This window comes from Chionomys nivalis, chromosome 23, assembly GCF_950005125.1.
Source record: "Chionomys nivalis chromosome 23, mChiNiv1.1, whole genome shotgun sequence".
Classification (NCBI taxonomy): domain Eukaryota; kingdom Metazoa; phylum Chordata; class Mammalia; order Rodentia; family Cricetidae; genus Chionomys; species Chionomys nivalis.
The window spans coordinates 2,582,526-2,594,868 of NC_080108.1; the positions used below are offsets into that span (position 1 = coordinate 2,582,526).

The window sequence follows — 12,343 nt, forward strand, 5'->3', positions numbered from 1 at the left end:
AGAGTACCTGTATACTTCCCCCATAGCGGGACAGTAGAGCAGAACAGCTGGGGCCTCTGGAATCCTTTTAGATTCGAATGAATACAAGTTTGACTATTAACGGTACAGTTTCCCAACCTTATGTGGATGGCACACACACACACACATGCACACACACAGCACAGGCCTGCTTCCCAGTCAGCCTCTCTGCAGCACCGACTTAGTCCACCTCACCTGGACTTTCCTGCAGCTCCAGTGCAGCAGAGGTGCTGTCAGACAGGACTTCCTTTCTTCCCGCAGCACGGCCTGCTTTCCCCAAATATGGCCCTCATGCCTTTATTAAAGGCGAAGGGGTTCCTAGGGCAATGCAGGCAAGATCGAGACTTCATCCAGGATGGAAATGACTTACTGCCCTGCTATTCTGTCCTTCTTCGCCCATCCACGGCCTGCACAGATGTCCAAGGCCCTTCAGAACCTTTCAGTGGTGATACACAGCTGTTAAATGGCTTTGGAGTTGACTCTGGCAAAGAAATTGTTACTTCAAGAAACAAGACTATGGTTTGAATAACCAGGAGTTGGAAATGCCTGGAAAATCAGACCGTATGTCTTACATTTCAGAATTAACATGTGTTATTACTGCTATGGGCTTCTTTTTTTTTTTTTTTTTTTTTTTTTTTTTTAAATAATTTTTAATGATTTATTTAACTTCATTTTATGTGCATTGATGTGAAGGTGTCAGATCTTGTGGAACTGTATTTTCAGACAGTTGTGAGCTGCCATGTGGGTGCTGGGAATCGAACCCAGGTCTTCTGCAAGAGCAGTCAGTGCTCTTAACCGCTGAGCCATCTCTCCAGCCCATATGGGCTTCTTTTTAAGACTAGAAACTAGAACAGCTAGGTGTTTTCTCAACTTTATTATGGGAACGGAAGAGATCAACCAGAATATTTCTGCTATTAATGTAAAAATGATTGACCCTGTGTACGATGCTGAAAGGAATTGTAAGGCTGGCATTTTCTTCATGCCCACTCTCTTCCAGGTGACGCACCAGGCTTCTGCACACGGGTATCTAGAAAGGGCTTCTAGGCCATGGCTGTGTAAACTGGTTGGGGTCAGCGTCTTGCAGGCTTGGGCATTATGTAAACTTTCACGGGCTTACTGAACGGGATGGTGCCCTCAGTGCTGGTCTCCACCTGTGGTGGCATCTCGCCACCCTCCATCCGTGGAGATTTTGGGATGCGTGCACCAGAGCTGTAGGCCAGCAGCAGCCGCACTTCCACTTGGCATGGCTCTGGAAAACAAAAACAAAACAAGAAATCCTCCACCACTTGGTAACTTCTAGGAATTCAAATGAAGGGCCATCAAAGCCAGCTGCACGGCTGGGGGAGGAGCACATCAAATGGAGGTGGCCCACACCTTTAATCTCAGCACCCTGGAGGCAGAGGCAAGCAAATCTCTCTGTGAGTTTAAGGTCAGCCTAGTCAACATAGTGAGTTACAGGACAACCAGAGCTACACAGTGAGATGCCATCTCAAAAAGCAAAAGACGGGCTTTTCCTATGTCTGCATCCCTCTTTATCCTCAAACACAAAACCAGTTTTCTAGCTGAATCACTTGAGGCTGGCCCTGAGGCTGCAGATGTAATGCCACTGCCTCCATGTTAGCTTCTGCAACTCAGAGCCACAGCTACTGAGAGCACCAGAGAGAAATCTGCAGGAGGCCACAGTACTGTGGCCTTTCTCAAGCTAGATACGCAGTCGGTGTTGTGACTGTGGTCTGTGTGCATCTTGGACTTGCCTTTTCTAGTGGAAAGGAAAGTTTCAAGGTAGAAAACAGTTCTGGCAGGAAATTTGTTACCAGTGGAAAGGAACCTGTTTCCAGGATTTAAAATAGCAGAGTCCTTTTGATTCTTTCATACACTACACTGCAGATCCGCCGCCTGTCTGTGGCAGGCCTCCTGAGAGTAAACAAACCCCTCGTGAGTCATTGGCTGTTTCGGCTGAGTGGCATGGAGTACAGGACATGCTCTAATTGAGCTTGAACGCACTGAGGGAAGAAGGCAGGGAGGCTTTGGAACAGAAACCCACTCTGTGCCAAGCACAAAACCCCAGGACTTCTTTTCTTGCCACGCCATGAAAAAAAGAGTCACGATCTTGAAAAAAGTCAGGAGCTCAGATAGCTCTAAGTGGCTGCTCAGATCCACCCTGTGAGCAACTGAGCTGAGTTTGGTCTTTTGCTAACCACATGGCTTCCACAAAGGAGAGGGAGAGACATTCAGAAGGACCTACTGGCAACTGCAAGGCACAGAACACAATCAATTTGCATGCGCCCTACTTTGGTGTAAGGGTTAAAGATCAGCTTCCGGCTAAAAGTTCGGAGGGTAAGAATGAGCTGGATGGTTCACAATCAACCAAGACAAAGGCTCCAGGACTCCGAATGCCTCTCCAACTCTGTTTCTGGTCTCTCGGGGTCAGAACAAAGACTACATTGCTCTCCTCCTGGGCCCATTGAGTTCAGCAGGAGTACTAAGTGCAGCCTCAGCTCCAGCCATGCAGTGTACACACCCACACCACAGGGCCTTTCAGTCATGAGTGTGGTCATGACATAAGCACTATGCCAATCCCAGACTTCCAGAACCATCTCTCACTCGTGGTGCAGCCAGGGCAAGCTCAGCATCAGCTCTGTCATCACGACTCCTAGTCTATCTCAGACAGCACCACAGCACTTCAAGGACCCAAATCCTGGGCAAGTCGGGAGGGCAGAGAGCCATTTTGCCTTCCCTTATCAGCTTCTGATAGGAATGGCAATTCAAGCCAATGCCACCGAGAAGGAAGAAGAGAGAAAAAGGGAGGCAATGGTGGAGAGGAGAAATGAAAGTCACCCGAGACAAGCCCTACAATGTATCCGTTTTTCCTAGAAGAATGGTTCCATTCCTAAAGAAAAGGAGAAGTCAAGTAAGGTCGACAGAATCACAGAGTAAAGGAGGATCTGAACCCCCAACACTGAGACCTAGCTCTCTACAAGTAAGGTCGACAGAATCACAGAGTAAAGGAGGATCTGAACCCCCAACACTGAGACCTAGCTCTCTACAAGTAAGGTCGACAGAATCTCACAGTAAAGGAGGATCTGAACCCCCAACACTGAGACCTAGCTCTCTACAAGTAAGGTCAACAGAATCTCACAGTAAAGGAGGATCTGAACCCCCAACACTGAGACCTAGCTCTCTACAAGTAAGGTCGACAGAATCTCACAGTAAAGGAGGATCTGAACCCCCGACACTGAGACCTAGCTCTCTACAAGTAAGGTCAACAGAATCTCACAGTAAAGGAGGATCTGAACCCCCGACACTGAGACCTAGCTCTCTACAAGGTGGCATCCTGACCTCCAAAGCAGCTATGGACTCCACTTCCTGCATTAGTCAGAGCAGGAAAGTTAGTCTCCTCGTGTGCAGCCCAGTCTATCCCCACGAGACTCGGCTCTACAGCCCCCCATGTCTTCTAATGGAGCCTTGTTCCTCGTGCAAACAGCAAATCAGTCCAAACACATTAATGTTTGAGCTTATGACATGCTTCCGTAACAGATATCCAGTTCGCTCAGGGTAGCCCCCAGGACAGGGTTTCTCTGTAGCTCTCGCTGTCCTGGAACTCACTCTGTAGAACAGGCTGGCCTCGAACTCACTGAGATCCGCCTACCTCTGCCTCCATGCCTGGCCGGCACATGCCTTTAATCCCAGTACTTGGGAGGCAGAGCTGGAGGCCAGCTTGGTCTACACAGAATTCTGGGTCAGGCAGGGCTGCACAGTGACACTCTAAACAGATAGTGAGATTAGTGGGGAGACGCTTCCGCGCCCCCAGCCCGCTAACTCACCTGTCCAGGCAGTGTGGGAGAGGTACACCTGAGTGATGAGACGGTGCCGGCCAGGGCCAGGGTTCCGAAAGTCTGCTGGCTTCGGGTGGATCATCTGAGCCTGGCCATCGGGGTACAAGACCTAAAGCATTACAGAAATGGGATCACAGAAGACACATGAGCCAAGAAAATAGACGTGAACCCCAAGTCAGCAGTAGAAAGGTGACCCTAGCCATCATAAAAATCTGCTTCTCAATTGGGAACAAGGCATGTCGGGCAGTGGTGGCGCACTCGGGAGGCAGAGGCGAGGCCAGCCTGGTCTATGGAGTGAACTCCAGGACAGCCAGGGCAGCACAGTGAAGCCCTGTCTCAAAAATTTGACAAAAAAAAATAGGGTGGTGGTGGTGGTGGTGGTAGGCAATACTAGAACCAGTGTGCAGCAAATATTTCTTAAAGAGGAACAATGTCGCAGCACTGGAAGGACTTCCCTCCTCGGCTCTGAAGCAGTCCCCAGAGAGCACTCAAAGAAAGAGGGGGTCTGTTTGCATCCTTAGCCAAATCTTCACATCTCTCCAAGGGACAGAGAATTCTTCCCTCAATAGCTTGAGGCCCCAGCTGCCTGTGCAGAGTCTATTACAGGACACAGGGACAAGCAGACAGGAGGACGGACTGGACCAGCTCTGTGCACACAGAGAGAACCCGGATCATCCTTTCAACCCCGAAATCCAGGGAAGTTTGTGTCTTATCTGCTGGCTCAAATCTTTCATCTGTCTGAGCATCTTGGGCCCTCCCAAGGACTGACAGGTCTATGTTTATTTTTCTCTCCCTCTCTCTGCTGTGTTTGGGTATGGGGGGAGGGATACTGCGGAGACTGGAACGCCCTCCACCTCGTTTTGAAGGCATTTCCTCCACCCCCTGGGCAGCATGCAGGAATGTGTGACTATACCGAGATATTTTTTTTTTCTTTTTTTTGGATTTTCGAGACAGGGTTTCTCTGTAGCTTTTGGTTCCTGTCCTGGAACTAGCTCCTGTAGACCAGGCTGGCCTCGAACTCACAGAGATCCGTCTGCCTCTGCCTCCCGAGTGCTGGGATTAAAGGCGTGCGCCACCACCGCCGTCTCACTAAGCCATCTTTGTGACTGTTTTGAGATCCAGTCTTGTTCCGTAGCCTACACGAGCCTTAAACTTGTATACTGAAAGCTTAGTCCGTAAAGTAGTGTTCAGAAGCAGGGTTTTGGGGAAATGACTGAATCATTAGGACTCTGACCTAACTAAGGGCTCAAATCCCTGAGAGATTTGTAATTTCATGTATTCTGGGGCGAGGCAGAGCCTGTCATGTCCCCAGCCCCTCCTCCGTCCCAGCTTCCTCCATTCCAGGAGCTGAACAGCTTGGTCCTCTGTGTACTCTCTGCTATGACACTGTAGCCTCACCTGAGGCCACAGGGATGGAGCCAGGCAACTGCAGACTGAAACCTTCGAAACCACGAGCTAAATCAACTCCTTCCATCTCAAGTTGCTTTTCTCAGGTATTTGGTCACAGCGAAGATAATTACAAGCTGTTTCTCTCTACTCTGCTTCTAGGCTCTGCGGCCCCATCCTAGGGCAGAAGAAAGCTGTAGGGCCCTAGTTTCCAGAACTCCGTCATCTTTAACAGCTCAGCGGGTTAACTTAAAAGAAGAGGAGAAGTTGGGAGGACAATGGAGTAAGTGTCTAGGAGGAACTGGAATAGGGCAATGCATCCATGTCTGAAATAACCAAAAAATGACTTCTAAAAGGGAAGGGACCACAGATGAGGCTCAGCTGGTGGAATGCTTGCCTATTTTATATGAATTATCATTTCATACATGACCCCAAACAGCATATGCCCACAATACTGCCCTCGTGAGCAGAGATGGGAGGATGGGAAGGTCAAGGTCATTCTTAGATAAATTGGAGGTCAGCCTGGTCTAGAGATTCTGTAGTAAAAGTGGGTGGGGGTGAGGAAGAAGAAAGGAGTGGGACAAAGCAACAGAACCAAGTTCTCTGCCAAAGTCTGGACTCTGCGGTCTAACAGCTGCCGGAAACATTCCCTCGAGAGTTTAAAACCTGTGGCCCAAGCAGGTGAGGAAGAAAATGGCCAGCACGAATTATATTCTGAATTTCAGAACAACTGAAAAATGTATTTCCTCTTGCAGTGCCTAAAATACAGTAACTCAGACGGCCCTCTCCTCCTCTCATGACCTGCACCGCCAAGGGCTCACTCTGCTTTTCCTCACCCTCTGCCGGTCCTCTTTCAGGCGGTACCCGCGTCAGCACCTTCAGCACAGTAAGCTTCACCGTGCCTGCTGAAGCATCGACCTCCACTTCTAACTGCCGGCCCCTCGATCCGGCTCCCAGTGAAACTGAGCGCACCACACAGCCCTATCCACAACCTCCGCACTTAGCACGGCACTGAAGCAAGCACGAAATGCACAGATGGACGGCAGGAAGGACGGAGAGGTGGAGGAAGCTGGGATTGCGGGCTCGGTTTTACCCCATCTCTCATGTGATTCTAGCTTATCTAACGCTGGAAAAATGTGTTCTCCTGATCATTTCTTCCCATCTATGAGTTTTGTCTGCCACCTGACCAACCAATAGAACTTGTTTATTACAACTGATACATTCAGCGTGTGTGTGTGAGTGTGTGTGTGTGTGTGTGTAGAAGGGATTAAATCTAAAGTCTGCATTATACAGATCCTTAGTAAATAAAACCTTCCTGGATTCTGAGGGCATTATATACATTCCATGCTAATGCCTGCTATTCCTATTTTCAGATGTAGAATCTGAGGTTTAGAATTTAATTTGCTCAAGAGCAGAGTTGACTCCTGCCATGGCACCTCTTTTTGTCCCTTTTCAGTCTTGGTCCCTCAAATAGATGACAAAAGAACCAAAGTTAAAGGCTTCAACACAGTGTCAGTGTAAACACCATGGAGCCCACACCCAACACACCTGGACCTTAACAGTGTTCTGAGGGTCTTGTACATGTTCCAGGGTTGCGTCCACATCCAAGGCTACCACCAACCCAGATGTAAACCGCAAAGGGTTGTCTGACTCGCCTGCGGGCTCGATGATGGTGGCCGAGGCTTTGTGGATCTGTAAACAAGAAAATATGCCGATTTTCAGGCCAGTGAGAAAGCTTAGAGGGGTGGTCCCTGCTACCACGGTGGTACCCGAGTTTGATCCTCAGACCCACACATGCACACGTGCCATAGCATCCCCATCTTCCGCCTATGAATACATGTAATCAGAGGAAGGACCCTAGCTCACTGCTCCCCTGGTCACAGAAGTTCACTGAAGTAAGTGAGGACAGATGGGGCGAGGGCACGTGGACTCTGACCTGCTCTGGGAGCGGGAGATGGAGGAAGGCGCTCTGCCGCAGCATTGTCTGCAGAATTTTGATCACTTCCACAGGTTTAGACGCCATGAGTCGGGGCATAATATCAAGAAGTTTGTCCACAAAGCTGTCATGAAGTTGGGGCAAATCGGCAACGAAGCACCTGTGTGAACACACAGAAGCACTGACCACACACTCGTTCACCAGGCTAGCTAAGCCTACACTTCTGCCAGCCCTGAAGCAGAAAGAGGACTGAAATGGGAGGAGCTTTAGGATCGTGCCTGAAATTGACAGGGACAGTGATCAGCCTGCCGGGCCACCATGATCAGCCAAAGAGCCACAGCTGAGTCAATAACACCCTGGCCTTGCAGGCGTGAGGACCTAAACCTAACCCCCAGAATCTGTAACAAAGATGGGGGCAGTAGCATGAGCCTGTATCCCAGCACTGGGAAGGCAGAAGTAAGAGGATCCCCGGGGCTTGTTGGCCAGCAGATCAAGCTCACTGGCAAACTCCAGGTTTAGTAAGTGCCCCTGCTTCAGTAAATAAGGTGGAAAGTGTTTGATGGAAACACTCTCGGAGCTGGAGAGATGGCTCAGAGGTTAAGAGCACTGCCTGCTCTTCCAGAGGTCCTGAGTTCAATTCCCAGCAACTACATAGTGGCTCACAGCCATCTGTAATGAGATCTGGTGCCCTCTTCTGGCCTGCAGCATACATGCAGATAGAACACTGTACACATCATAAATCATTAAAAAACACTCTACATCAACATCTGGCACATATAAAAAGTGTACACACACAGACACACATAGAAAATTGGTTTTTTTGTTTAAGAGCCTGTTTCACTGGGTATGGTGGTTAATGTCTATAATCTCAGAATTTGGGGGATTCTGCCAAGGCAGGAGGATTATTGCGAGATCAAGGCCAGCCTGGGCTATAATTTGAGACTCTGTTAATGAATAACCATGAGTGTCAGGCATGTACCTGAATGCTTTATATGAGTGTATTTAATCATTACGCTATTAGCATTCTTTTCTCAGATTCGTTAATTAATTGGAAATGTTTTACAGGAGGCTCCATCAAGTGCCAGGTCTACTCTAAGTCTGGGGAACGTACTAACAAGCAGGAGGAACAGCTGAGTTTTTTGTTGATCCATTTGTAGCACTGGGGATTGAGCCCTGGGCCTCTCCCACTGAACTGTATCCCAGCCCCGGGGGTTTGTTATGATTTTGCTGTGGTTTGAGAGAGTGTCTCACTATAGCCCAGGGAAATGCAATCCTCCTGCCTTGGTCTTTCAACTGTTGAGATTATAGAGTGTGTCCTCCATCAAGTGTGAAAGAACTTTGTTAAAATTTATTTTTGACAGATTATGATGGCACACACCTTTAATCCTACCACTCAGGAGGCAGAAGCAGGCAGATATCTGTGTGTTTGAGATCAGCCTGGTATACACAGTGTTCTGTAACAGCCACAGTTACATGGTGAAAGGGGGAAAAATTTGTTTTTTTTCTAATATTTAAATTTTATTATTTTTTTTTACATGTATGGGTGTTTTATCTGCTTGTATATCTGTGTACCATGTGTGTATTTGGTCCATTGAGGACAGAAGTAGGTGTCAGATCCCTTGGGACTGGAGCTATAGATCTTGTGATCGTGTCTTAAGATGCGAGACCTAGGGTACAGCTCCAGCACTATGCTTGCCTGCTGGCTACTACGCTCCCCGCCATGAAAAACCCAACTGTTCACATGAAACAAGCTCAGTCTCACTACTTTAACTCCATCAAGCCCTCTGATCATCTACTGCATGTTTTAAGAGTAGATCCAGACCATAGTAGATGGACCTGATACCCACTTTTTATTATTATTTATTTATCATGTATACAATGTTCTGTCTGCATGTATGCCTGCCCACCAGAAGAGGGCACCAGGTCTCATAGACGGCTGTGAACCACCATGTGGTCGCTGGGAATTGAACTCAGGACCTCTGGAAGAGCAGCCAGTGCTCTTAACCTCTGAGCCATCTCTCCAGCCCCTACTGCATGTTTTTTTTTTTGGTTTTTTTTTTTTTTTTGAGACAGGGTTTCTCTGTAGCTTTGGAGCCTGTCCTGGAACTCCCTTTGTAGACCAGGCTGGCCTCGAACTCACAGAGATCCACCTGCCTCTGCCTCCCAAGTGCTGGGATTAAAGGCGTGCGCCACCACCGCCCGGCCCTACTGCATGTTTTTTTTGTTTTGTTTTGTTTTGTTTTGTTTTGTTTTGTTTGGTTTTTCGAGACAGGGTTTCTCTGTGGTTTTGGAGCCCGTCCTGGAACCAGCTCTTGTAGACCAGGCTGGTCTCGAACTCACAGAGATCCGCCTGCCTCTGCCTCCCGAGTGCTGGGATTAAAGGCGTGCGCCACCACCGCCCGGCCCTACTGCATGTTTTAAACAATTTATTTCCTACAAAACTCTAAGAAAACGTTCCCCCCTGAGTCAAGGTTTCTCTGAGTAGCCCTGGCTGTTCTGAAATTCACTCTGTAGACCAGGCTGGCCTTGATCATAGAGATCTGCCTGCCTCTGCCTCCTGAGTGCTTGACTGGCTCTAAGGAAACATTTTTTTTTAAATTTCTTTCTTTGTTTAAAGATGTATTTTTTAAAATTTATTATGTATACAGTGTTCTGCTTGGCCAGAAGAGGGCACCAGATCTCATTACAGATGGTTGTGAGTCACCATGTGGTTGCTAGAATTGAACTCAGGACCTTTGGAAGAACAGGCAGTGCTCTTAACCTCTGAGCCATCTCTCTAGCCCCCAAGAAACATTTTAAAGTGACAAGAACCTGGGTTCCACTCCCCCAGAACTCAAGTAAAAAGGTAGGGAGCAGCAGTGACCCCTGTAACCCTAGTGTTGGGAAGGTTAAGACAGGAGGCTCCCTGGAGCTTGCTGGCCACTGGCCTAGATAAAACCAACGCCCTCCAGATCCAGTGTGAGACTGTTGCAGAAAATAAGGTGGACAGTGACTGAGGCACACACCTAACATCAGCCCCTGGTTCCCCTATGCTTGAGAGTGCACACACACACACACACACACACACACACGCAAGCATGCATGCACATAATCAATCAATATTTTGCCCAAACTGGTCTTGAAACAATAGGCTCAAGAGATTCTTCTGCCTTAGCATCCAGATCAGCTGGGATTACAGACGTGCCCTATGGTGCACATCTTGAGACACATTTATTCCACACATTCATTCTGTTATTTTAGAAGATTCACATGTATTTTTAATTATGTGTGCATGTTTCTGTGAATGCAGGGGCTGGCAGCAGCCAGAAGAGGGCATCAAAGCCCTGGAGCTGGAGTTATAGGTAATTGTGAGGCACTCTGTATGGGTGCTGGGAACCAAACTCAATTTCACTGAAAGAACAGTAACTACTCTTAACCATTTCTCCAACTCCTACTTATTTCTTCTCTCTCTCTCTCTCTCTCTCTCTCTCTCTCTCTCTCTCTCTCTCTCTCCATCTCTCTGCATCTCTCTGCATCTCTCTCCATTTCTCCATGGTCTCACTATGCAGCAGTGGCTAGCATGGAACTATGTTGACCAAGTTGGCCTCAAATCTCTATGCTGGCATTAAAGGTATGTGTCAGTACACCTGGCTTGTTATTATTTACCTACGGAATTAAAGAACAACTGCCAATAATCCCAGCACTTGGGAGGTACAGGCAGGAGGATCAGGAGTTCAAGCCAGCTTTGGCCATACAACAAGTTCAAGGACTGCCCAGACTACATGAGACCCTGTCTCAAAAAGGCAAAAGAACAATGCCAGGCACACTGGTACATATCAGTAATCGTACCATTCAGGAGGTGAGGCAGGAGGATCAATAATTCAAGACCAGTCCGGGCAACACAGTGAGATCCTATCTCAAACAAAAATATAAAAGGAAGGGGCTGGAGAGATGGCTCAGTGGTTAAGAGCATTGCCTGCTCTTCCAAAGGTCCTGAATTCAATTCCCAGCATCCACATGGTGGCTCACAACCATCTGTAATGAGGTCTGGTGCCCTCTTCTGGCCTGTAGGCATACATGCAGAAAGAATATTGTATACATAATAAATAAATATTTAAAAAAATATATAAAAGGAATTAAAATAACAATTTGTTGTTGTTTGTAGAGATTCATACTTGTTTTCTGTAGCCAGCTAAGGGCTGAATCCAAATGGCCCTGATGTTTTTATTATTTATTATTCTGAAGCTCTAGACTCACAAAGTTTATACACCACCAAGGAAAACACTGACAACCGGTGACGGACAGCTCAGCAGACGTAAAAGACGTGATCTCGTTTGGCGTCTGTTAGGTTACTTTCTGCATAAACAAGATGAAGAAACCATCGTAAGAGTTACAAAATACTCACCTCTGAAAAAAATCCACTTCCTGTAAAAACTTTTCACACATTCCAAATAAGGGGTCAACTCTGCAGGAAAAAAGCAAAGTGTAAGAAGCCTGTCGCTCCGTGAATGAAGGAGTGAGGACAAGAACCCCAAAACCTGAGCACTGTAAGATGGACGAGCTCCTAGATAGCAAGAAAGGCAATGGTCTCTCTGACAGACAAAAGGCCGGGAGCTGTGTCTGTGGCTAGAGAGGTCAGGCATGGGTCTGACTTCCTGAAAGTTAAAGAAGCAGACTGCACGTCTCTCAGCTGACTTCCCTACATCTTCCTCATGATTCGTCTTAAGAGAGCTGGACTGTATCTACAGTGTCCTCAGGAGAACACCTGTTCTGTCCAGTGTGCACCTGGTGTAGGAGGTTCTCCTGTCTATGTGTTGCTTTCATTGGTTGAATAAAGAAACTGCCTTGGCCTTTTGATAGGGCAGCAGTTAGGTAGGTGGAGTAGACAGAACTGAATGCTGAGAAGAAGGGCAGAGAGAGAGCCGCCATGGAGCTGCCAGGTCAGACATGTTGAATCTTTCCCAGTAAGCCACGACCTCATGGTGACATACAGATTATTACAAATGGGTCGAATCAAGATGTGAGAGTTAACCAATAGGAAGCTAGAACTAATAGGCCAGGCAGTGTTTAATTAATACAATTTCTGTGTGATTATTTCGGGTGTAAGCTAGCCAGGTGGGACCAAAGCAGGCCCTCTCTCCATACAACATGCACCTTACCCTCGCGTGGTCCCTGCAGTGACTATCAG

General features: G+C 47.7%; 1 protein-coding gene across 1 annotated transcript in view; it reads right to left on the bottom strand.

The window, feature by feature from the left end:
- Positions 1–882: 882 nt before the first annotated feature.
- Ints4 (integrator complex subunit 4) overlaps positions 883–12,343 on the bottom strand; it is a 60,834-nt gene continuing 49,373 nt past the window's right edge. Inside the window, exons 19-23 of the mRNA XM_057756489.1 lie at positions 11,561–11,620; positions 7,177–7,336; positions 6,789–6,932; positions 3,843–3,963; positions 883–1,267 (exon numbers count right to left, since the gene is read on the bottom strand). Coding sequence (XP_057612472.1) covers positions 1,089–1,267; positions 3,843–3,963; positions 6,789–6,932; positions 7,177–7,336; positions 11,561–11,620 — 664 coding nt within the window. The 3' untranslated portion in view covers positions 883–1,088. The remainder of the gene's footprint in view (positions 1,268–3,842; positions 3,964–6,788; positions 6,933–7,176; positions 7,337–11,560; positions 11,621–12,343) is intronic.